Genomic DNA, 22,850 nt, shown 5'->3' with positions numbered 1-22,850 from the left:
TATATAAGGTATAATATAAGGTTGAAAGGTTTCTTGATTCCCTTTAGGATCAGTCTAATGTAAGATTTTTGAACTCTGTAGGGGGTTTGTGGTTTGTTTAATATCCTGTAGGTGGGTAATCGAAGTTTGTATAGGTCAAGAAGAAGGTCAATATTTTTTAGATATAATGGAGGCATTAGTGTTGGTGTCAATAAGGCCTTTAAAATTTTTATTTTTAATCTTTAATTTTAGGAGAGGCCTATGAGCAGATATCTGTTGAATCTAGAAGGCATTGGAATGTCCGAAATCTCGAGGGTCCCTTTTTGTTTTATGATAGGGAAAATGAGAATAGGAGGGATCTATGGGAAGAAGAATTAATTGAGTAATTTTTTGTTTAGGCTGAACAATGAGTGGATCGGAAAAAGTAGTAGTCAGAATTTTTATTTTATTAGTATAATCATTATTTATGATTCTAGGGATAACATGAAGTCCTTGTAAGGCCAAGGAGCCTCTCCCTAACACGAGATTGAAGGTTTTGGGGGGTAGAGGACCAAAGATATTAGTGGAAAGAATTTTTATATCTTCCTCAGGGGTTAATATTGTTGTGGAGGTGGGACAGAGGTTCAATCTTGTGTTGTCTGGGGTGGTTTTTGTGAGTTTAGAAACATGGGAGGTTGGAGATCTGGCCGATTTATTCCCGCGGTCTGGGTGAATGTAATGGGGTCCCAGGGTTGGGTCCGTGAGAAGTTTTTTGATCGTGGAGGAAGGGCGTTGCCTTGGACGTTAGTTTTTGAAAGACATTGGGATGTCCAATGTTTGTCCTTTTTGTAATGAGGATAGAGAGTATTGGGAGGTGGGTGTTTAATTTGAGGAATAGGATATTTTTGAGAAGTATGATCAGGTTGATTATATTTATAATAATTTTTGAATTGTGAAGAGGTAGGAGCTGCCTTTAGTGCAGCTCCGATGGTCAAGGTGATGTTATGGGAGGTAGGATTGATCCCAGAGTAAATTTTAATATATTTAGAAAGTTTTTTATCATGGTGTTGTTCGCGTAATGTTGTTTGATAGGCTGGGTTTGTATTTTTATAGGTTAATTGTTTAATAAAATCATTTTTATTTTTTCTTGTATTAAATAATTTCTTTGTGGTATTAGTTAGTCGTCTCACAAAATTGTTATATGGTTTATTAATGTCCTGATGGATCTTAGATAGAGAAGAGGTGAGTGATCCCTTAGAGGGTAAATTCCTCTAAGTGGAGAAGGTGGTATCTTTGATCTGATTTAGGAGCCCAGGGGGAAAAAGGGTTTGTTTTTTATTGGAGTCGTCAGGAGCCTCGTCTAACATTTTAGAAAGTGTCTAATTTTTTTAGTTATTTTCAGCGGCAGCGTTTTGGTGGGCCATCGTTTGATATCTTTTTGTAAAATCTGTCTTCCATAATAAAAAATTTTCGCGGGAGAGGATAGCCCTGGTTAGAAGATGTCAATCATTGGGTGTAAGCCACCCCCCATCATTAAGAGATTCAGTGAGGGATAATGTGAAAGGAGTCGATGGTCCATAGAGGGTAGTAGTGCTTTTAAGATTTTTAATATGTTTAAATTTTAATTTATGATATTTTTGATCTCGGAGTGGATCAAACATGTTAGAGGGATTTGGGGTTTTTTGATGGCTGTCTTTGGCCTCATTTGTTTCCTCCCCGGAATTATTTTGTTTGTTTGGTTGTGAGGGGGGAGTGTCTTTGTCCTCGCGGGCAGTGTGTGAATGGAGTATTGGGAAAATTTGAGATGTTTTGGGCTTAGTCTTAGCTTTGTAAGAAATTTTAAGTTGATTAAGAGGGGATTTTGTTAGATCTAGATTCAGGGAGTGGACTTGTGTGATAAGATCATTATGTTCCCTTTGAATTTGTAAGAGTTTTTGAAGGGATTTTATTTTTTTGGAGAGCTTTATTTTTGTGTGTCGGGTAAGGGTCTGGAGGTTGGGGTTTATAGAGCCTGAGAATTTTAGGGTAGGAGTATAAAGTGGTGAAAGTGGAGGAGAAGGATAGGGAGGAGGTTGAACCAAGAGTGGGGTAGAAGATGGATTGGAATTAGGAAGAGGGTTGGAATTAGGGGCACTTTGATCAGTATTTAAAGAAACATTAAATTTAGTCAAGATAGGATAGATGGATTGTGGTTTTAGAGGAGGATGTGGTGAATGGGGGGTTTCTGGATTTGTTATGGGAATAATAATAGAAGGGTAAGGAGAGGGATTAGAAGAATGATGAGGGATAGGGGGATTAAAGATAGGAGGGGTATGGGAGTTGGGAAGAGGAGAGGTTTGGTTTTTGGAAAATTTATTTTTTAAAAAATTTTTGGATGTAGAAATAGCCCCCTTTATATTAAGATGGAATTGTTTTTATTGTAAAATTTTATTAATCATATTCCAATAAGAGAAGGTCTGTATTGGGATTTTTTCAGGTCTAAAGATTTTATAATAATTATAAAAATAATCTCTAATTTTATTTTAACGTTTTTCATTAATAATTCCCTCAAGGGGAAATTAAGGATAGGTTTTTTTTATAAATTTGAAGAATTTGATTAGATCTTTTTTTTTAACCTGAATTCCCCGCGCCCTGAGAGCGGACTTTAAGTCTTGAATAAAAATTTTATGTTTATTAATCTGTTGTCCCATCGTTTGTGTTGTTTACTTATTTCGCAGGTTGCTTTTTTAGATGGGTGGGTTTGAGTGGACTTGTTATGTATAGTCATTTTTTCTGATGTGTGGGTCCGAGTGGACTGCTTATGTATAGTCACTTTTTCAGATGGGTGGGTCTGAGTGGACTGTTTATGTATAGTCACTTTTTTAGATGGGTGGGTCCGAGCGGATTGCTTATGCACAGTCACTTTCTCAGACGGGTGGGTTTGAGTGGATTGTTTATGTATAGTCACTTTCTCAGACGAGTGGGTCTGAGCGGATTGTTTATGAGTCGATTGGCCGATCTTCCGAGCAGCATCTACCAGGTGAAGACCTCGTGTCTCGAGCCCCACGTTGGGCGCCACTTGTCCCGGTTTGTGGGGTTAGTAATTGGTAGAGTTTGAGAAGGGGAAGTATTTGGAAATGAGATAAGAGGGGTGTGGAAAGAAGGAGACCAAGCAGAGTTGTTAAGGTTTCATTTATTTGTAGATATAGGCAGTTTATAAAGGCAAAAACTGTAAAATTGTAAGAGGAAATAGTTAATCATAAACTTTGAGAGGAGAATGTAACAATAGTGTAATATAATGTTATTGGGTAATGACCTAGATTATTTTTTTATGTAAATTTGTTGTCATGGGTAATGACATAATTGTGTTGATGGGGTGATCAGTGGGTCAACATGGAAGTTGTTTGATTTTTACTTAGGACAGGCTAACAGCTTAGTCTACCACATGAGGTAATCACTGTGTGTAGTGTTTAGTAATCACATGCCCTTAACCCTTAACCCCAGCATCCCGCATTCCAGATTGACTACCTCTGAAAAAGAAAGTCCCTCCTCATCCGCTTGAGGCTTTGTGGGTCATCTGAACACAAACCATCACAGTGTGTGATGCCTTGTTCCTGCCTGCTCTTCAGTTTTATTTTTGCTTAATTGGGTAGAAAAAGTAAATGCTTGGGTTTTGAATATAAGTGGAATTATAATGAATAAATTCTGAATAGTATTAAATCCTGGGTTCATTGCTGAGCCAGGAACTATGTACCTTTATAAATATCAGTATTGTAGTACAGGAAAGAAAAAAAGCAGTATTTGGTGTATTTAATAACTAGCTAACTTATTGTAAGCTACAGTGTAGAAAAAAAGAATTTAATTTTTTAACCTAGTTTTAGTTGCTATCCAACACAGTTAATCATAAAGTTCAATAAATTTGTATGTATGAGAACCTAATTTAAAAGTTTTTTTCTTTAAGCAGTTCTCGCGCTTCTGAGATAAGTTTGAGGAAATTACAATGTCTTGAGTTGATGGAAGATATTGTGGATTTGGCAAAGAAAGTTTCGGTAAGTGGTAAAATACAGAGCTCTCCTAACCACATATAAATTATACAGTATCAGGCCTGTATTACCAGTTTATAGCAGTTGATATACAGTGGGCTTAGTTTTTGTAAGGCTGAGGTTATTCTGTTGTCCGTGGGTGTTCTCCTTAGTGAGTTGATCATGGATAGCAGATGTCATGGTTCTGACGTACCAGCAGGGACTTTTCAACTTGGTTATGTCCTCTTTTTGTGGTTCACTATGACCAAAATGTCATCTGCAAGGCCTGAGTCTAAAATGAAGGATTTTTTTCATTAGAATATTCAAGTATAATTGGTGGAATGAGGAAAAAATGTGTTTTTATTCTTTTTTTATTTTATTTTGCAGAATGATTCATTCCTTATTGAAGGCTTATTGAAAATTGGTTATAAAATAGAAAATGTAAGTATTAAATGCTGGAAACTGGCATGCTCACTGTGAATGAAGGCAGTCATCTCACTGGTCACTTTCTCAGCATCGAGTCCTGAAACTCAACATGTTATCTGTAGTATTTTCTAATACTGATTTTTGTGTTTTAATTCAGTGATGTTATTTTGCAGGCTTGCCTCATTTTCATTTTTTCACTCCTATTTGTAGTGTCATTTTAAGCCTCTTTTATGTTAATTCTTTTTTCTCTTTTAGACTGCTTCGCATATATTCCCCAGAATGAAAGTATTACACACACACACACACACACACACACCTTTATTTATTTATTTTTAGTACCAGGATTGAACTCAGGTCCTTGTGCTTTCAAGGCAGAACCACTAAGTTAAATCCCTGGCCATGCCGGGTGTGGCTATAATCCCAGCACTGGGAGGCTGAGACAGGAAGATCGCTGTGAGTTTGAGACAAGCCTGGGCTACATAGTGCCAGGTCAGTTTTAACTACATAGTGAGACCCTGTCTCAACCGCACCCCAAAAAAAAAAATCCCTGGCCATGAATATATTTTGATATTTAATTGCTAGGTAATCTCTAGGTTTGATAAACCAATTTTAATGTTAATAATTATATAAGTGACTTTTGTTTCCCTTAACCCTGATACCAACAATAGCAACTCAGCTATTTAATCTCTGATGTAACTTCAGACACTGGAAGAGTAGTAATGTTTCTGTGGACTCTTGAACTTTCATGAGAATCACTGTACTGAGTGCCCATTTGCCCAGTCACACCCTTCTTTCCCTTTTTTTCTCAGTACTGGGTATTGAACTCAAGACCTTGTACTTGGCCAGGCAGGCAGTGCCACTGAGCTACGTGCTGGCCCCCACACCCTGCTCTTGATGTTTATCTCGTGATACTTGTTTGTCAGGGGCCATATAAGATATGTAGTCCTCGTGGGGAACCCTAATCTACACCTGTAACCTCGGGGAAGGTGGAAGCCCTAGTTTATATGAGATCTGAGAACCTTAATCCAGCTGTTGTGCTGTCCTGGTACCTGGGGCAGTCTGCTATGTTGTAAACCTCAGCTTCCAGGTTTGTGCTCATTATGGACACATCCTGAGCTCTGAGAATGGCCTGAGGTCACCTGGAAATTAACATATCCCTGTCACGTTTCTGTTAACTTCTGTGTTAGAGTTTAGCTGTTTCCATTGCATGATGGAGTAATGAATATATGAGGTGGTTTAAGCTTTGTGTTCAGGATCTGAAAATACTGTGTAAGATAAATTTATAATGCCACATACAAATTTAGAATTAATACCCAAATCCTATTCTTCATTTCTCTTTTTGAAACAGAAAATGTTGGCAATGGAAGAAGCTTTAAACTGGATAAAATACACAGGCGATGTAACAATTCTGTCTAAATTAGGATCAATTGACACTAGTTGGCCTTTATTAAGAATTTTCTTTACTGAATGTAAGTATAAGTGCTATAAATTATTGACTATTTGTAAAGGTATGACTTGGGAAATGGACTGTGCAGTCAGTGTAATTTCTCATTTATATTAGGAATTTTTAAAAATTGTTTTTCTGTTATAAACCCTGAATCAGAGAAACTTAATATAGTTAGTTTTATTCTCCATTTACTGACTTAGTGATTGTTGTGATATCATAGTTTTAAAAATCCTGCCTAATGGATATCATAAATTGCTATATATCTTACTCAGATTCTAAGTCCACAGCCAAGGTTCATGTATACTTATTCATAAGGAAAAATAAATGTCACTAACATTATTTAAATTTTTCGATGAACCTATTCTTTTCTATGTAAAGAAACTGCCTTACATATTTCTTTTACTTTATGAAATGCTTTTGTCTTTAAAGCATTTGAATGTTAGCAGTATTTTTCTCATACACTTATGGGAATCTTGAAACAGGAAATATTTGGCTCGTTAGTAGATAATGAATGACCAGTTATTTGCCATCTCCACTGAGGAAAGGACAAATTTTGCTAATAAACAGTAAAGAGGAATTATACTTGAATACAGGCAGATCTTTCTGGTGGGTTTGTTACACATTGGGATGTATTTACTGATAGAGGTTCTCTGTATTCTTTCAGAGGCTTTTAATTATACATTAGATTTTATTATTTTAAAAATAAATTTTATTTTATTTTGTCCCATTCCCCCCAAGTCTCCTCCTGTCCCCATGTACAAAAGCTTTGTTTCCATTTTTTCCTTCCATTTTCATTTTGTTTCTTATCCCTTCCTTCCTTTTCCCTTCTCTCCCTTGTTCCTCTTCCCATTTGACCACTTTCTTCCCATTTCCCAGTATCTTTTATACATTCAGTCCTTATTTTCACTTTCAGTTTCTCATACCAGAGAAGCAATACAGTATTTAAAAATGTGTGTCTGATATATTTCACTTAGGAGTATGGTCTCAGGGTCCATCCATTTAGCTATAAATGCCAGAAGCTCGTCCTTCTTTATGGCACAGTAGTACTCCCTTGTATAAAAAAAATCACATTTCCTTTATCTATTTGTTAGTTGATGGGACATTTGGGCTGTTTCTAAGATTCTGCTATTACAAACTATGCTTCTATAAATGTGACTGTGCATATATCGGGGTATTATGCTTTTAATTCTTTCAGGAAGATACCGAGAAGAGGGATAGCTGGGTCAAATGGAATCTCTTGTTTTAGTTTCTTGAGGAATCTCTACACTGATTTCCGCAGTGGTTGTACCAGTGTGCTCTCCCACCAACAGTACAGTGCAAAAGTGTTCCTTTCCCCCCACAGTTCCCCCAGCATTTGTTATTGGTTGATTTCTTGATAGCAGCCATTCTTTCGGGAGTGAGCTAGAATCTCAATGTTTTAAATGGCATTTCATGAATGAATACACTAGCTCTTATGGTGGAAGTAGAGAAGCAGTATCACTGGTAGTACCATGTGGGCTCATTTCTGATTCTGTTTCCTGTCCCCTCTTTATAATAGCCCTGCACAGTGGCTGTTAATATCTGTCGTACAACTGAGCACACTTAAAACTTTGAGAGGTTAAGTGGTATTTCTGCTTTCTAGTATGTTGTAGAACCTAGATGACAAATCAGGACTCTGATTGAGAAGCCCAAGTTTTCCTCCTGTAGTCTTGCTCTTTTCCTTAGTGTTATTTTACTTGTTGACATTCCCAGATCCTTTCTTGAATTTAAAAATTTTAGATATTCTTGTCACCTTAGAAATTAATATTTTTGGCTAAAGGCTTAACTATAATTTTGTTGTAATAAAAATTTTTTTTCTCATTGAGTTTATTGGTACATTTTAGGTATACAGTACAGTTACATTCATCATTGGGATCTTGTACCTTTACATGACAGGTCTTAGTTCTCAGTTTTTCCCCATACCCCTGCCCTCCCTTCACCCCTTCCTCCCTTCCCTATTTATAAACACTTTCTTTTCATTTTCTTGTATTTTTTCTTTTCCCTTATTTCCTTTCCCCTACCCTTCCTACTTCCCCTACAACTTTAGCCCTTTTCTTCCTATTACACATTGTCAATTATACCATTAGGATCTTATTTACAGTCACAGTTTTTTTCACACTAGAGAACTATGTGATCACATGTGTGACTTATTTCACTTAGGAATATAACCTCACTATGCATCTGTTTTTCTATGAATTTCTCTAATATCTCATTCTTTATGGCTGAGTAGTATTCCATTTTATAGAAAAACCACATCTTCTTATCCTGTCTCCAACTGATGGGCAAATGGGCTGTTTCCAAGTTTTAGCTATTACAAACTGTGCCCCTATAAACATGGGTGTGCATATTTCACTGTGGAATGATTCTTTTAATTCTGTAATAAAAGTTTAAATTGTATTTTTTAAAATCCTTTTTATGTAATAGCTTAAAATGCAAAAGATGTCTAATTTTTTATGCCAAGTTCAGGTACTTATTATAGTTTATTAAATTTTCATAAGAATAGTGTTTCAAATAACTTCTCATTATTAACATTTCATTCATAAAGTGACACTGAATAAAGACATTTTAAATACTTTGTTATAAATACATTTTAGAAAATAGTTTTATAAATACTTGGGAGGCTGAGGTTGGAGGCTTGTCAGTTCATGGCCCGCCTGGGCTACATAGCAAGTTCAAGACTGGCCTGGACTACAAAGCAAGATCCTCTCTCCCATATCCCAAAAGCAAGGAAGGGAGGTTGGGAGAGAGGCAGGGAGGGAAAAGAAGGGAAGAGAAAGGAAGAGGGAGGGAGAAAGGAGGGAGGGAAAAGAGGGAAAGGAAAGGAAGAAAATAGAAAAGAGTTCTGCAGGCTTTTGTGTTACACATCTTTATCCAGTCTTGTGTCGGTGCACTGTAAGGACTCAGCAGTGTCTGCAGCAGTGACTTGGGTAACAACGAGCCTGTTTGGAACATGCTGTGGCAGGGCATTTGTTGTAACCACAGTAATAGCTAATGAATAATAAATAAGCAAAGGGGACTTTAATTGCTAAAAATAAGAACATCAAATTCACAGCAAACAAATCTCTTCTGTACCATTTTATCAGTTATTTTTAAAATATATTATTTAATACACAAAAATTAAAAGCATAGGCTATTTAAGTATAATGAAATTGTTTTTGGTCTCCTACTTAATTTAAGAATTATGATATCATTAATACTCTTTTTTATATTTAACAAATATTCTTTCTTACTCTCTCCTAAAAATAGACAAGTATCATATAACTAAAGTTGTAACGGAAAACTGCAATTTACTTGAAGAATTTAAAACTCAAAATTGTGCTCACTGTATAGAGGTGAGGATATTTACTTGTAAATATTTTTATGGTTTGCCTATTTGAGTTTTTGTTGATCAGAGGACTATTAATAATCAGTTAATAAAATGGCTTCCTGGCAGCATATAAGGAACTACTATAAAACTGAATAATGTTCTAGGGGAAATTTTAGTACATTATTATGTAAAAGTTTTTTTAAAGAAGAAATAAGCAGAATTTTCTAATCTTAAAATGTTAATTGATTAAAATTTGATTTTTTTCCAACCATAGCCTTTTAATTAGTTGAGGAAATATGATTTACTTTACTAACAGCTTGAGATACAATTACATGCCATACAGTTCACTCAGAGAAATTATTTTAATTCAATTAAAAAAAAAAAGATTTGGCTCAGTGGTCCCACTGCCTGCCTCGCAAGTGCAAGGGCCAGAGTTCGATCCCTGGTACAAAAAAAAAAAAAATTTTTTTTTGAGGAAAATACTCAATATTCTATGGAATTCTCATACTAAAGCCATTTATATCAATCCATTTTCTTTTAAATAATTAATTCATTTTGTAAAGTTTGAGTGCTTAAAGTAAAAAGTTTTGAATGTATCTGTGGTATCTTTCATATATTTTCTTGCAAACCTGCCATGTCATTGCAGTTGACCTAATGAACATGGCCTGTATGGTACTAACCATATGTTTAAGCAGTAAAATTTTTTGAGTATCACATTTGCTAACCTAAAGTTAAAACTCTATCTTGCAGCCAGGTGTGGTGGTGCACACCTATAATCCTGGCACTCTGGCAGGCTGAGACAAGAGGGTCACAAGTTCAAATCCAACCTGGGTAACTTAGACCCTCTCTCAAAAAAAAAAAGAGAGCTAGGGATATAGCTCAGTGGGAAGGCCATGGGTTTAATCCCTAGTGTCTGTGAGGATCTACGTATCTGATTTTAAGGCTACTCTACCTTCTGTGTAGATAAGTTGTATTTAAGGGTATGCCTGCCTGATATTGCACACAAATGAAACATTTTTTAGTAATTATTTATAACATGCTGGTTTCCTTACTTTAATGTTTCTTTTTTGAAGTTAATGGAGTCATCAGAGAATTAAATGTTATACTGTCACCCCAGTATCTGAGGGGGATTGGTTCTGCGAGAACCCCCATCCCGTATGAAAATTTACATAGTAGGTGCTGAGAGACCTGTGTACTTGCTCTGTACCTTTGGTTCTCTTTAGACTGCTTGTGTTGCGTAGCACAATAGAAATGCTGTGTAAACGGCTGTGGTGCTGTGTCCTTTAGAAAGTAATGACAAGGGAAAAAAAAGTCTGTGTGTTTAGAACAGACCTTTTCCCCCAGATAGTTTTGTTCTGTGCTTGGTCGAATCTGCAAATGTAAAGTCCATGGATACAGAGGGCTGGCTGTATATACCAAAGTACTACATGCTGCATTCTCATTTTCACATGAATAATCCCCTAGGTCAGGGGTGGGGAACCTATGGCATGTATGTTACTTATTTTTTTAAGACAAACTATGCTAATGTATGAGTTATTTTTCTAAACTAAACCTCAGTATTCAGGTTTAATTGAGTGTTGGCACTTGGCAATAAATAAGTGGGCTTTGGGTTGCATTTATCACTCCCATCTCTGAGGGTTTGCCATCACTCTCCTAGGTTATTTCTGAAATCAAGGATAGAAATCGAGCCATTTTTTGGGGGTATTGGGTTCTTGATTGTCTTTGGAACTGACTGATGGGTTCTGTCTCACCTTGGTTCCTCAGCAAGGAGAACTCATGAAAATAAAAGGAAATGAAGAATTTTTCAATGAAAGATTCGATATAGCTATTATCTATTACACCAGAGCCCTCGAATATAGGTAAGTGTAACATAGAAAATGGGATCCTTTTAACGTGGCAGACAGTGTTGGTCAAGAGAAGTAAAAGTAAGATGAGGAATTGCAGAGTATCTTGCAGTTGGCTGTGCAGAACAGATTTTCTCATCTTTGGGCACTGGTAGCATGGAGGTAGCCCGCTCCCTTTCATTTCAGGTTGTCCAGCACAGTCATCTACTCTTTCTTGCTCTCATTTTGTCATCAGCTAATTCCTTCTGAAACGTCAGGAGGAGTAGTTCTTAATACTTAAAATGCCACCCATTCAGGAGTGTTTGCTTTTGTATAGGGAACTTTAAAAGGAAAATAGTTTAAGACAATCCATGTGCTCTCTCTCTCTCTCTCTGTCCTGGCTTATTGCTTAGCTTTTAGCATGCTGTGGCTGCCTGGTGTGCTCGCTCTGTTCCTGGTGATTCTACTGGTGGGGCACACAGTGGAGCAGCCGTTGAAGCCTGCTGTGCAAGCTCTGGTCCCTTTTTACCCTTGCTCATTTCCACAGGGAATGAGAAAGCCGAGTTAGCACACAGCACACAAGTGTGGCTGTACTCTCCCGAGGAAGAGGTGGAGAAAAGAGAATTCATTTTGATCACACAAAGTCAGATGAAGCTAAAAGGAACAAAATTTGAAATACAGCTGTTTACATTATGGTTAGACTTTGCAGGCTTCAAGTTCTTTGTTGAGGTGGCACAGTCCCAATTTACCTATGTGACCCTGTCCTCCACAGTTTCAGCATGCTTTGCAATTGGCTAGTCTATCAGTGTGTCTCCTTAGATTCTCACAGCAGGCCTGGGCTGGACAGAGCAATAATTATCTTCATTTGGAATACAGGATTGGTTTGAGCAGGGTTACTGAGAGAGCTGAGGCATTGAGATTTAGCCAGTTAAGACTAAATAGTATATATTCTTTGTGTTCTGCCACACAGATGACAAGTTTTAAAGTTTTTTCATGTTTTGTATTTTCAGTACTGTTCTAGTTTCATATATAATGGGCTTTACTGACTAAACATTTCTTCTTTTTTAAGACCTGACAACCACTTTCTTTATGGTAACCGAGCTCTTTGTTTTCTTCGTACCGGACAGTTAAGGTGAGTTTCAGTACTCCAGTCGCTGAATTACTGTGCTAAATACCTGTTTTTCGGGAAATACTTCTCTTTACAGGTATGTAAGAAAATCTTTGAATAGTTCTTTGGTAGAAATAAATTATTAAAAGAGCTCTGGAGGCTTTCTATATGATAACTGTGACAGCAGCAGCTGATTGAGTGTAACCATGTTGTATGTTATTTTTAATATCTCATGTGTATCTTACAGAAACTTTAATAAGGTGGTTGTGTTGTTCTCCACATTTTACCCGTGTACCAGTTCATCCCTCTAGTGAGTAGTGATGCCAAGATGTGAACATAGATGTAATCTGATGATACCACGCTATGCTTGTTACTTACTGTACATTCTTGTGCTCTGTTCATCTGTATAGTTGTGGAAGAATCATTTTGTTGTATTTTCTCGGGTATGAAAAAATAAGTATGGCAGAGAGGGTGTAATTGAGTTGTAGAGCACTTGTCATGTATGCATAAAGCCCTAAACTCAATTCCAAGTACCCCCTACCCCACAGCCATATGATGGATTTTTTTTTTTTTTTTGGTACCGGGGATTGAACTCAGGACCTTGCACTTGCGAGGCAAGCACTGGAACCACTGAACTAAATCTGTGACCCTCCCCACAGCCATATGAAAATGAAGTAAATATCCTTCATAAGTGAAATGGTATTACTATGAGTGTAGAATCATAATTAATTCTTAGTTCCTTATGTTGAATATCAGCTGAGTTCTTATTTACTAGTTTAGAAAGATTAAGAAAGATGATACCTGGCTGGGGATTTAGCTCAGTGGTGCCACCACCTGCCTCGCAACGCAGGGTGTAAGGTCCCAAGTTCAATCCATTAAAAAAAAAAAAAAAAAAAAAAAAAAAAAGACTACAGCATCATTTTGTTGTCTTTCAGTTTAAGATTTTTATGACACATTATAAATGTTAGTATTAGGTAGTGAAACTTTTGTATGTAACTGTGTCCTGCCTTATTGTAGAAGAGTAGGGTGGAATCCAGAACACATCCACACAGTAGAAGAATATTAACAACACAGCAAACTGCAAACCAAGTTAGACCCCGACATCCTCAGAACCAGGCTGCGTGGGCATATGGTCCTGCACGGATATTAGGTACAATTCATGTTTTCCTCTGACCTTCTGTTGCCCAAAATGGAAAGGAAAACTTGACGAGTTCCTTGATTCTCATTGTTCACCAAGAAGCAGAACACCAGTTGTTTGGTGAAAATATTTTCCCAGTTGTTTGGGTGAAAGTGTTTGTTACGAAAGAAATTTCTTATGTGGCTTACTTATAATGTTAATGGTGATAGAGCAGAGAAAATGCCCAGCAAAATTCTTTGGAAATTTCCTTTGAAAATGCAGTTTTGGGTTTCACAAATAAGTCTTTTGTGAAATCACAGAAAATGAGTTCCTGTTATCACTTTTTCAGTAAAAGCACTTACACAGGAAGGTGGATGGGGTAAAGTAGCATATTTCAAGTATGTAGCTTTAAAAAATAACATTTACTGTGTTTTTAAATTATAAACAAAACACATTGTCGTGGTAGAAAATTAGGAAAATAGCAGAGTATAAAAAGAAAAAAATAGAAGTCAGCAGTAATCCACCCACCTTGGAGAATCCCACTGTGTTAATGTTATGCAGCTTTCAGATGGCTCTGGCATGGATAATCTGAGGCTGTGCGGTCTAGAGGAGTGAATGGCCTTGACAGGCGTCCTCAGTACTGCTGTCCTCAGGTGATTCTGACTAGAAATGAGCAGCAGATATCTTGAGATTACGGCCTCTGGCTAGGCCAAGAGTTGCCTGTAATTTTGCTGGTGGAAGGTGGATCTCTGTTAAGATGAGATGAATAGGTTTGCAACCTTGCTCGCCTCAAGGAAATTGAGGCACCTGTCTGAAAGCTTGCCAGCCAGAAGGTCATCCATTCTCCAGCTCTGAGAGCCAAAGTGAACTAGGGAGATTCTGATCTTTCTTAAGTGCCCGACACCTGAGGAGGATCCTCCTGAAACCTTGTGGCAACAGGAGGAGGATGAAAGCATAGAGACAGAAGGCAGGTAGCTTGGTGAGGCAAAAATGAAGAGCACGGTAAATCCCCTATCCTGATAGTCGAGTGTGTGGTTGAACACTGCCTGTTTTCACTAGAGGCCCATCAGTAACATTGAGAGCCCCTCGTTCTTACGAGGCAAAGACCTTTATGCGTTGCATGCCTTTTTAATATGCAAAGCTATGCCACTGGTATTGCTGGTATTTCCTGCCTTCTCACAATTTGCTAAGTACGAAAAGGAATGTTTTCAAAGTCCTGAAAATCTAGTATATATGTTATAATACATCTAACTCCTAATCAAGTGTAGATGATACAACTTAGGAACATTTACCAGTAGTTGAGATGAGCCACCAATGCAAGAGGACTCATGCCCTGAGGAGAGCTCTGAGCTGAGTTCTGAGGTTGAGAAGTTTCGAAGCTTGCACATCTGAGGGCTGCTGGGTCTGCCATGGAATCTGGCTGACAGCTGTGGGGTAAAGTTCCCACTCTGCCCCAGTTTGGGCAAGAATACAAGTTGTTCCACAGGGCCAGCTTCCTGTGCACTGTTGTATAAAAGCAAGGATTAAGCTGCCAGAGACCAGAAGTGGGATATTTTAAATACTGAAAAAGAAGAGTATAGGGTTAAAGTCATGAATGCTAAAACGTCTCAAATAACCCCTAAAAATGTTTTAAAAATATAAGTTAAAACACTAAAAAGCATTCAATTTTTAAAAATAGCTTTGGCAAGATAATTCTCCAAAATGATCAAAATTTACTGTGTCTTATAACGTGGCTGGTGCTATTCTATACTTTGCACGCATACTTGCTCATAAAGCTCTTACAATCATGTAAGATAGGTGCTGCTGCCTCTTCACAGGTGATAAAACTGAGGTTGAGGGAGGCAAAGTGTCCAGAGACACAAGGTGGATGACACGGAGCCAGAACTTGAGCCCAAACAGCCCGGATACAGAGTCTGTATGTTAATCACTGTGAAGGCGATGATCAGATAAAAGGAGAATGTGAAAGTTGAAAATCTTAAATGATCCATATATAGTCCGTAAGCATTTATGAGGACGTGATTGTCCTCACATGACATGCAGATTAAAAACTACAAGTTTCTCTTTCATATCCATCAGATTGGCAAAAACTTAAAAACCTCATAATACCAAGTGTTTGAGAGGATGTGGAACAAAGGAATCTTTCCTACTCGGCTGGAGAAAGTATAAGTTGGCACAGTCACTTTGGAGAGCAGTCTGACAAGGTGAAGATGTGCACACTCCGCAGCCTGCGTCTAGGGCCTTCCTTCCAAACTCTCCGGTGTGCACCCGAGAAGACGTGGACAAGCCCTCCTGTAGCATTGTTGTAAGAGTAAAGAAGTGGGAACCACCTGACTGTCCACCAGTAGGGGATGGAGAAATAAATTATGGTGTATTCATATACTGGAATTCAAAATAATTGCAGTGAATGCAATGCTGAGTGAAAAAGCAAGTTGCAGAATAATTGTATTTGGTGGTGCCGTTCATATAATGTATAAAAACACAATACAATATGCATATCCATCATTAACGCCGACTGTAAAATGTTTCTAAAATGCACGAGCATGTTTAACACCAGGGGAGTGGCTGTCTCTGGGGAGAGGAGGAGAGAAGCCTTCTGAAATGTTGAGGGGCGATGCACAAGTGGCTGTCAACTCCAACAGACCTCTGGGAAAAGAGCTGAAGTAAATATGGCAAAATGTTAATTTCATGCTACATGGTTGGTACCCAGTACACGGGAGTTCATTAATGTTATTCTCTATCCCATTGTGCACACTTGAAATAGTTGATTCAAAGTAATAAAAAAGCACAGGAGAGGGGGGAACCCCAAATCACTAATTGGTCACTAAATATCGGGGTTTTAAGGTAAGTGCAAAATGATCTCGAAGCTCTATGGTAGAGAGCCTGCCTAGCATGTCCAAGACCCTCGTTTCAATCTCCAGCACCACAAGAATAAATAAGTAAATAAAAATATTTTTAATGACCTTGAAAGGAAATAAATAAACCTGTCTTTAGGCCATTGGCAGAGAGGAGAAAGCCCAAGGTGAAGTGTGAGCTGGGAAGCAAACCCTTCGTTTCAAATGTTCAAGGTGGTTGTGGTGGTAACTTTAGTTCTAAAATAGTTGCCCAGATTATAAATTGGTGACCACCTTTGAATAGATATGGTCAGACCTCAAGCCACTTAAAGCCCCTCTTCGTCCATGGACGCTGTGCTTGGGAAGCAGAGATGGGATGGGGCTGGGGGCCCACACTTCCGTTGCCCTCAGGCTCTCTGGCCGCAGCTTCTTCAGGGTTGGGAATGTCTGCATGAATCCCAGGACAGCTGGCTTGGATGCCATTCCTTTTTACTCTGGCCTTCCAGAAGTACACTTTTCAAATACAACTTGATAGCTCCAGAGCATTGTTGGGGTGGTAGTTGTAATTGAAGTAACCGGCAGTTTTCGGAGGAACCAGACATCTTTAATAGCATGGCTGATGAAAACCCGCTGTGCAAATGTAGGCTCTGCCCACTTAAGGTGTGGTTCATTCTTGTGTGACTCACATGTGGAAGATTCGAATTCTGGGTGTGAAATGAACAGCATAAAGGAAAATGGAATTGGAGAAAAGAAACTTAGCCTTGAATATTTTTAAATTTTCTTTGGAAAGTTATTGATTTTTTTTTTTTTTTTTTTTTTTTTAGTTTTAAAAATAATTTTTATTTTAGTCATGGGATCTTTAAAGTTGGTATTTACTTGACCTTTTGGCATTTTATTTATTCATAATACAATATTCTCTCCCGTCCAGTCCTAACTGTGATTAAGAGCAGACAGATTGTAAGTGATTCTATTGGGTTGCTTTGCAGATTTCTCTGAGACCAGGGGTGTACAGGAACTTAGCCATGTTTCTGTTCAAATTTCAGAAACCACTTTTTGTATGAGTATGTAAATTATTTCTCACTCTGCTCTCTTATTTCTGTGGTCTATATTTAGAAGCCATAAATTTTGCTTTTGAAGAAAAGATTAAAAAAAAAAAAGATTCTCAATCCTCTTTGGGGTTGGGTGTACCCCCTTATAAAAAGCAGAAAAAAATGCATATGGTAAAAAACTGAGTGGATAAAGATATACTGTAGACTGCTCCCAGCTCAGACCTGTTTCCTAATGCCTGGCTTCAGACCTTCGTGAATTTCCACAGTGTCTTGTGCCTATAAGAACACTCACTGTGTTAAGCCAAACAGAATCGCCATCTTTGTAAGTCAGAGTGTAGGCAGTTTCATTTGGTTCGGTGTAGTGTACATGTTTTCTAGAAACAGGTGGGACCATTCTGCACATGCTGTGGTGCATCATGCTGGTTTTATTGTGTTCTTGGAGCTTGTGTATTCATGTGTAGAGAGGTCTGTCTTGCTCTTTTTCATGGCTACGCAGTACATATGCTACTGAATCCATCAGTGTGTATCAGTACATAGTTTGCTTATACAGAGTCCACCAAAAAAATGGATCCATGCTTCAGAAAAAGAAAAACTTGTATAAATATTTTAATACTAAATTTATTGAGAGTTGATGAGATTAATACACATTACCTCTTTGGCCTCTGCAATGACAAGGGGTGCTCACAGTGGTGGCCAAGCACTCCCAGACGTTCATTAGCACGGTGAACTGCTGCTTGGTGACCTTGGCCACTGAGACTGCTGTCATATGCATTTTCAATTTGTTCTCCAAGGTCCGCCAGTGCAGAGGGTTTTCTGCGATACACAACATCCTCTAGGGCCCCCATAGGAGAGTAACACCATCTGCTGTAAAAATATCATACAATTTTTTTTCCTGGAGTGTATATATACTTTTCTGGCCAGTTCTCTATACATATTTTGTGTCAGTATACATTATATACAAGTAGAGATTTATTAGGGTATAGATTATTTTCAGTTTTAAGAAGTTACTGCTCTATAAGACCTTTCATGTGCTGTATTTAGGTAGAACTTTATGTAGGATAAATTCCTAATAAAATTCTTTTTCTTAGTTGGATGAAAGAACAAAATTTTAAGTCCAGACACTGATGTATTTAAAATGTATATGTTTATTAATCGCTGTATTTTTCGCAATGACCTGATCCTGCTTTTTTAGTTTAGTAGTAAGATTAAGAAACTTGGGGAGTATTTTTTGTTATTTTGATCTGGTCAGATCCTAAAAGTAATGATTTATAATAGGGGAAAAAGAACCCTCTAATGGCTTTCAGAATTCTTAGAATTCGCATGTTATGGTTGAGGGTGTCGATAAATAGCATCTCCTTCCCTGTCTGAGGCCAGATGGTTTCAGAGATGGAGGCAGAAGGCAGGCTACTGGTGGTCACCTGCACAAGCATCGCAGCCACATGGCTAAGCGGCTCCTTACTGATGTATCCACAGTCACAGAAGGACCAGGGCAGCTAGGGCCTGTGAGATCCCAGAGTGAGCAAAATGTCAGGCTAAGCTGTCTGTCTGGTGCCCTTCCCACATCATTAGATAAGTAATTGTCCTGTTTGGAAAAGGTAATGACAAAAAAGACAAGTGTGCTCAGAAATAGTTAGAGAACTACGTGGAAATGAAAGGGGAGAGATGTTCTCCCCAGCATGGTTAGGCAAGATGATGCTGGTGGCCTGCACACAAGGAGTGGGGAGGTCAGGTCTACCAGGGTTTTTTTGTTTTTTGTTTGTTTGTTTGTTTGTTTTGGTACCAGGGGTCGAACTTGGGACCTTATGCTTGTGAGGCAGGCAGCAGAACCACTGAGCTAAATCCCAGCCCCTACCAGGCACATTTAACTGCAGCCCAAAGATCACTTGTCCTCTTTAGGAAAAAAATGTAAAAGAAGTTTTGTTATTTACATGCATGACCTGTGTTTTATGTGTGGCCCAAGACAATTCCGCTTTACTCAGCCTGACCTACGCAAACTAAAAGGCGAATTGCAGCCTACGTAGATTACATGAAGGACATTGGCCTTAGGAGCAGTTGAGAAGACAGCAAAGGATTTTAAGCTGAGGAAAGAGACCATGATCAGTGCTTGAGAAAAGGTCATTCTGGTTGTGGTGAGAATGGAGTAGAAGAGGTTGCAGCATGGAAGTCGGCTGTAGGAGTCCAAGTCGGAGAGGATGGCAGCTTGAAGCAGGTTATTGGCAGTGACAATCGAAATACGGAAGATCCAAGATATTTTAGAGGTAAAGTGAATAGACATTGCCTCTGCTTTGTTGTTGGGCTGTGAGGAAGAAGGCAGCGCCTAGAACTGCCCAGAGTTTTCTAGCTTAAGCAGCTTCATGGGTTCTGGGCCCATCACTGACACTGGGTCACTGGAAGAATAAATTTGTAGGAGATAGAACTTGATGTCTCTTCGTACTGAAGGGCCTGTGGAGCGTCTGCCTCGGAGTATCATGTGGAAAGCCGGAAGTTACACGGCCTGGAACTCCCCAGGGAAGATGTGTCTCAGATAGTTGGCCTACATAATTTGCAGTTAGAGATGTGACTGAGAGGTCCCACTGGACTGCATACTGGAGTCTCTTGAGCTGCAAAGAAAGACCAGCCAAGGAGACTGGTTGAGCACTGCTTTTAGTGGCTCCTCTGGTAATACTAACATGCAAGTGAGAGTGAGACGTGGCAGGCTAGAGAGCATGAGCTGAGATGGAAGAAGAGCTAGGATCGAGTGTTGAGGGACACTAGTTGTTAATGGCAGTCAGAGAACGCCAACCTGCCCAGGAGACTGTTGAGAGGTGGCCAGAGAGGGAGGCAGCAGTCGGTGTGGTGTCATGAGTGAGAAGCATTAGCATAGGTCTGGGTTTAGCAGCACAGATGTTGGTCAGTAGCCAGGGAGAGCTGTCAGTCTGGGAACAGAAGGCAGTTGCAGCGTGTTCACAAGTGTGAGGTGCTGTACGCAGGTGCTCAGCGGGGACAGTGGAGCCTGAGGTGTGCCTGGGTTAGGTAGCAAACTGATTCCACTGGTTTAAGTGGTGGTAAAAACTTAACTCCATTCAAGAGTTCCAGAAGGTGGTGGCTCTAGAATTATACGTTCAGTGACCCAAAATTGTCATGAGAGACCTAAGTTTCTCCATCCAGATGTGACTTGGTCAGTAGGTGCCCCTCAGGCCACTGTGGTTCAGTCATGAAACCAGATATTACAGCTTTTTTTTGAATCCTTTAAAAAGGATCTTAAAGTACATACAGTAAAGTAAGGGGAGTATAAAGTGTGTAGTTAGATTTTCAGAAATCAGACAACTGAGCCTAGTACTCATCCTAGCTCCAGGGCCCCAGCACCACCAGTCACCACCTGCTTCCTCCCCCAGGACAACTGCTGTCCCATCTCCCCTGGGTTGGTTTTGCCTGTTTTTGCACAATGTAAGTGATAGCATGCTATCTACTCTTCTGTGTTTGGTCTTAGCCTTCTTTTTGAGATCCATGTTGCTGCATGTACTTGCCGTGTTTTTCGTTGTATGAATACACCGCACTTCATTCTCTTTTTGGTGGGCATTTTTGGTGGTGTCTAGGATTTGGCTTTTGCGGATAAGTGTGAACGTATGCATCCATTTCTTTTGAATATAATCAAGGAGTGGCATTGTTGGAACAGGGTATGCTCGTTATGTTCAGCATTAGTGCCTGGTTTTCTCGTATGGTTGTGTCCTTTTAGGATCTTAACTAGCAGCATACACTCTTCAGTTCCGTGTCATTAGCACTTGCTGTTTTGTATTTTTCATTTTAGATGTCCTGGTGGGTGTGTAGAGGTGTAGCACTGTGATTTAAAATTGCATTTCTATAATTTGATTAGAGGTGTTAAAGTCGAATTTTTTCATATGCTTATTGAGTATTTGAATATTCTCTTGTGATGTGTCTATTGGCCTATGGCTCTATTTTTCCCCCCTCCCAAGTTGAATGTCTTTCTTATTTGTAGGGGCTTTTTTGTTTGCTTTGAATTCTAGATGTGAGTCATTGGTCACATACATACCTTCTCACACTCAGTGGCTTGCCTTTTCATTCTTATTTTCTTTTCACCAAGAAATTGCTAATTTCAGTGGTATTATCAGTTTTTTTCTTCATGGTAAGCACTTTTTGTATCCTGTTCTTAACCCTTGTTTACTCTAAGGCCACCAAAATTTCCTGCATTTCTTCTAAATGATTGACTATTTAAGTTTGACCTGAAGGCCTTCTGGAGCTGGTTTTTTAAATTTAGTGTGAGGTAGCGTTCACAACTCCCAAGAATATTCATGTGGCCCAGCACCATTTATTAAGAGAGTGTTTTCTTTCCGTTTCTCTTTCCTTTTCCATTGGTCAAGTTGTCTGTGTAGCCTTTTGGTAGGTACTGCTGTCTGGTAGTATCAAGTTACCTAGTTTTGTTCTTATCTCTTTTTAAGAGTGATGAATTTATATTTTTGTGGCTGTGATGTGAAGAACCAGTGAATTTAAACTAGGTAAGCAAGGAAGATTTTTTAAAAGTGGTTAAGTCAGGGAGTGAAACAAATAGTTGAACGAGTAAGATGGAATAAGCAAAGTACTAAGAAAGAGTTGAACGCCTGAATTACAGATTTAAGGGTTGGAGCGGTCTGGAGTGCTGCCAGGTTCCGTTAGCAGTGGCAGGAGGGGGCTGAGTCAGGGTGTAGGAGGAGGTCATTGACGAGAGGGAAGCCAGGCCTGAGAGATGAGGGTGTGGCTGTGTCAGCATTCACAGTTTACAGAATGTATTTTCTAACAGTGTCTCATTTAATATGTATCTCAAGACAACTAGAACAGAATTATTTTCCTCATTTTACAAGGGACAGACTGGGCCCAGAGAAGTTAATGACTTGGGCCCTAAGAGAAAAGTTGGATTTGTCCCAGCGTCCATGCTTTGTCCAGTCCGGCTTAGCAGGTGCGTCGGAAATGCAGATGTTTCTGGAGATCAAGGTCTTCCTTATCTTGGAAGGCAAGGTAGTGCAGCAAAATGTAGAAAGACTAAGTGATGCCCAGATAAGAGGCTGATAAGATACATGCGCAGGGGATATCTCAGAAATACTGAAGTCCTTATTCCTGGGCAGTTGTGATTATGACTCAGGGTTACTTTTTCCCTTTCACTTTTCTGTATTTTCCAAGTTTCCTATACTGGACTTACATTATATGGATCTTTCACAATTAAATTACTTTTGACTAGATGATATACATGGAAAATTCAGAACGTGCAAATAGATGTACAATATACAGTACTTTCATAATGAAAAATGTTTAGATATTTTATTTCTTGATTTTCTTTTTAGAAATGCACTTGGTGATGGAAAGAGAGCCACTATTCTGAAGTGCTCCTGGCCAAAGGTAGGTTTCTTCTGTGTAGTATTTTACATTGAGCAAGTTAACACCATACAACTTTGTGAAAGTCGGTTTACCGCGTGTGTATTCATATATTAAAATGCTGAATAAAATTGGGCAGAGCTTAAGAATTGGAAGGTAGAATCTTTGAGGTCCACTGTTAGTACAAGGACTGAGCCACCGCCAGAAGTGGGGTGCTGGAGCTGCATGCCTGTGTCTGAAAAAAGCCTGCAGGAAGGCTTGAAAGGCTGCAGAGGCACTTCCCGGCTGGGAGGTGGCCTCTGCACGGTGTGCTGAGTGGTCCTAAATGGGAGAAATGAGCCTAAAGTCTTACGTGGACCACAGAGTTTCGGTACAACCTTGAGGTAGGAAAGAATTCTTTTTTTTTTTTTTTTTTTTTTTTT

At 38.8% G+C, this 22,850-nt stretch overlaps 1 protein-coding gene across 4 annotated transcripts in view; it reads left to right on the top strand.

Moving 5' to 3' along the window:
• Ttc3 (tetratricopeptide repeat domain 3) overlaps positions 1-22,850 on the top strand; it is a 135,670-nt gene that overhangs the window by 39,713 nt on the left and 73,107 nt on the right. For 2 of the 4 annotated variants that reach the window (XM_010636570.2, XM_010636572.2), the window contains exons 5-11: positions 3,899-3,986; positions 4,347-4,400; positions 5,734-5,854; positions 9,097-9,182; positions 10,922-11,016; positions 12,050-12,112; positions 22,398-22,452. In XM_010636570.2, coding sequence (XP_010634872.1) covers positions 3,899-3,986; positions 4,347-4,400; positions 5,734-5,854; positions 9,097-9,182; positions 10,922-11,016; positions 12,050-12,112; positions 22,398-22,452 — 562 coding nt within the window. Of the gene's footprint in view, positions 1-3,898; positions 3,987-4,346; positions 4,401-5,733; positions 5,855-9,096; positions 9,183-10,921; positions 11,017-12,049; positions 12,113-15,297; positions 15,866-22,397; positions 22,453-22,850 lie in introns of those variants that run through there. The other 2 variants (XM_010636571.2, XM_010636574.3) reach the window with 2 other exon arrangements.

The sequence above is a fragment of the Fukomys damarensis genome, unplaced genomic scaffold, assembly GCF_012274545.1.
Source record: "Fukomys damarensis isolate Sample0158 unplaced genomic scaffold, DMR_v1.0_HiC HiC_scaffold_24, whole genome shotgun sequence".
NCBI classification, from domain to species: domain Eukaryota; kingdom Metazoa; phylum Chordata; class Mammalia; order Rodentia; family Bathyergidae; genus Fukomys; species Fukomys damarensis.
This window is presented reverse-complemented; position numbering and strand designations above follow the sequence as displayed.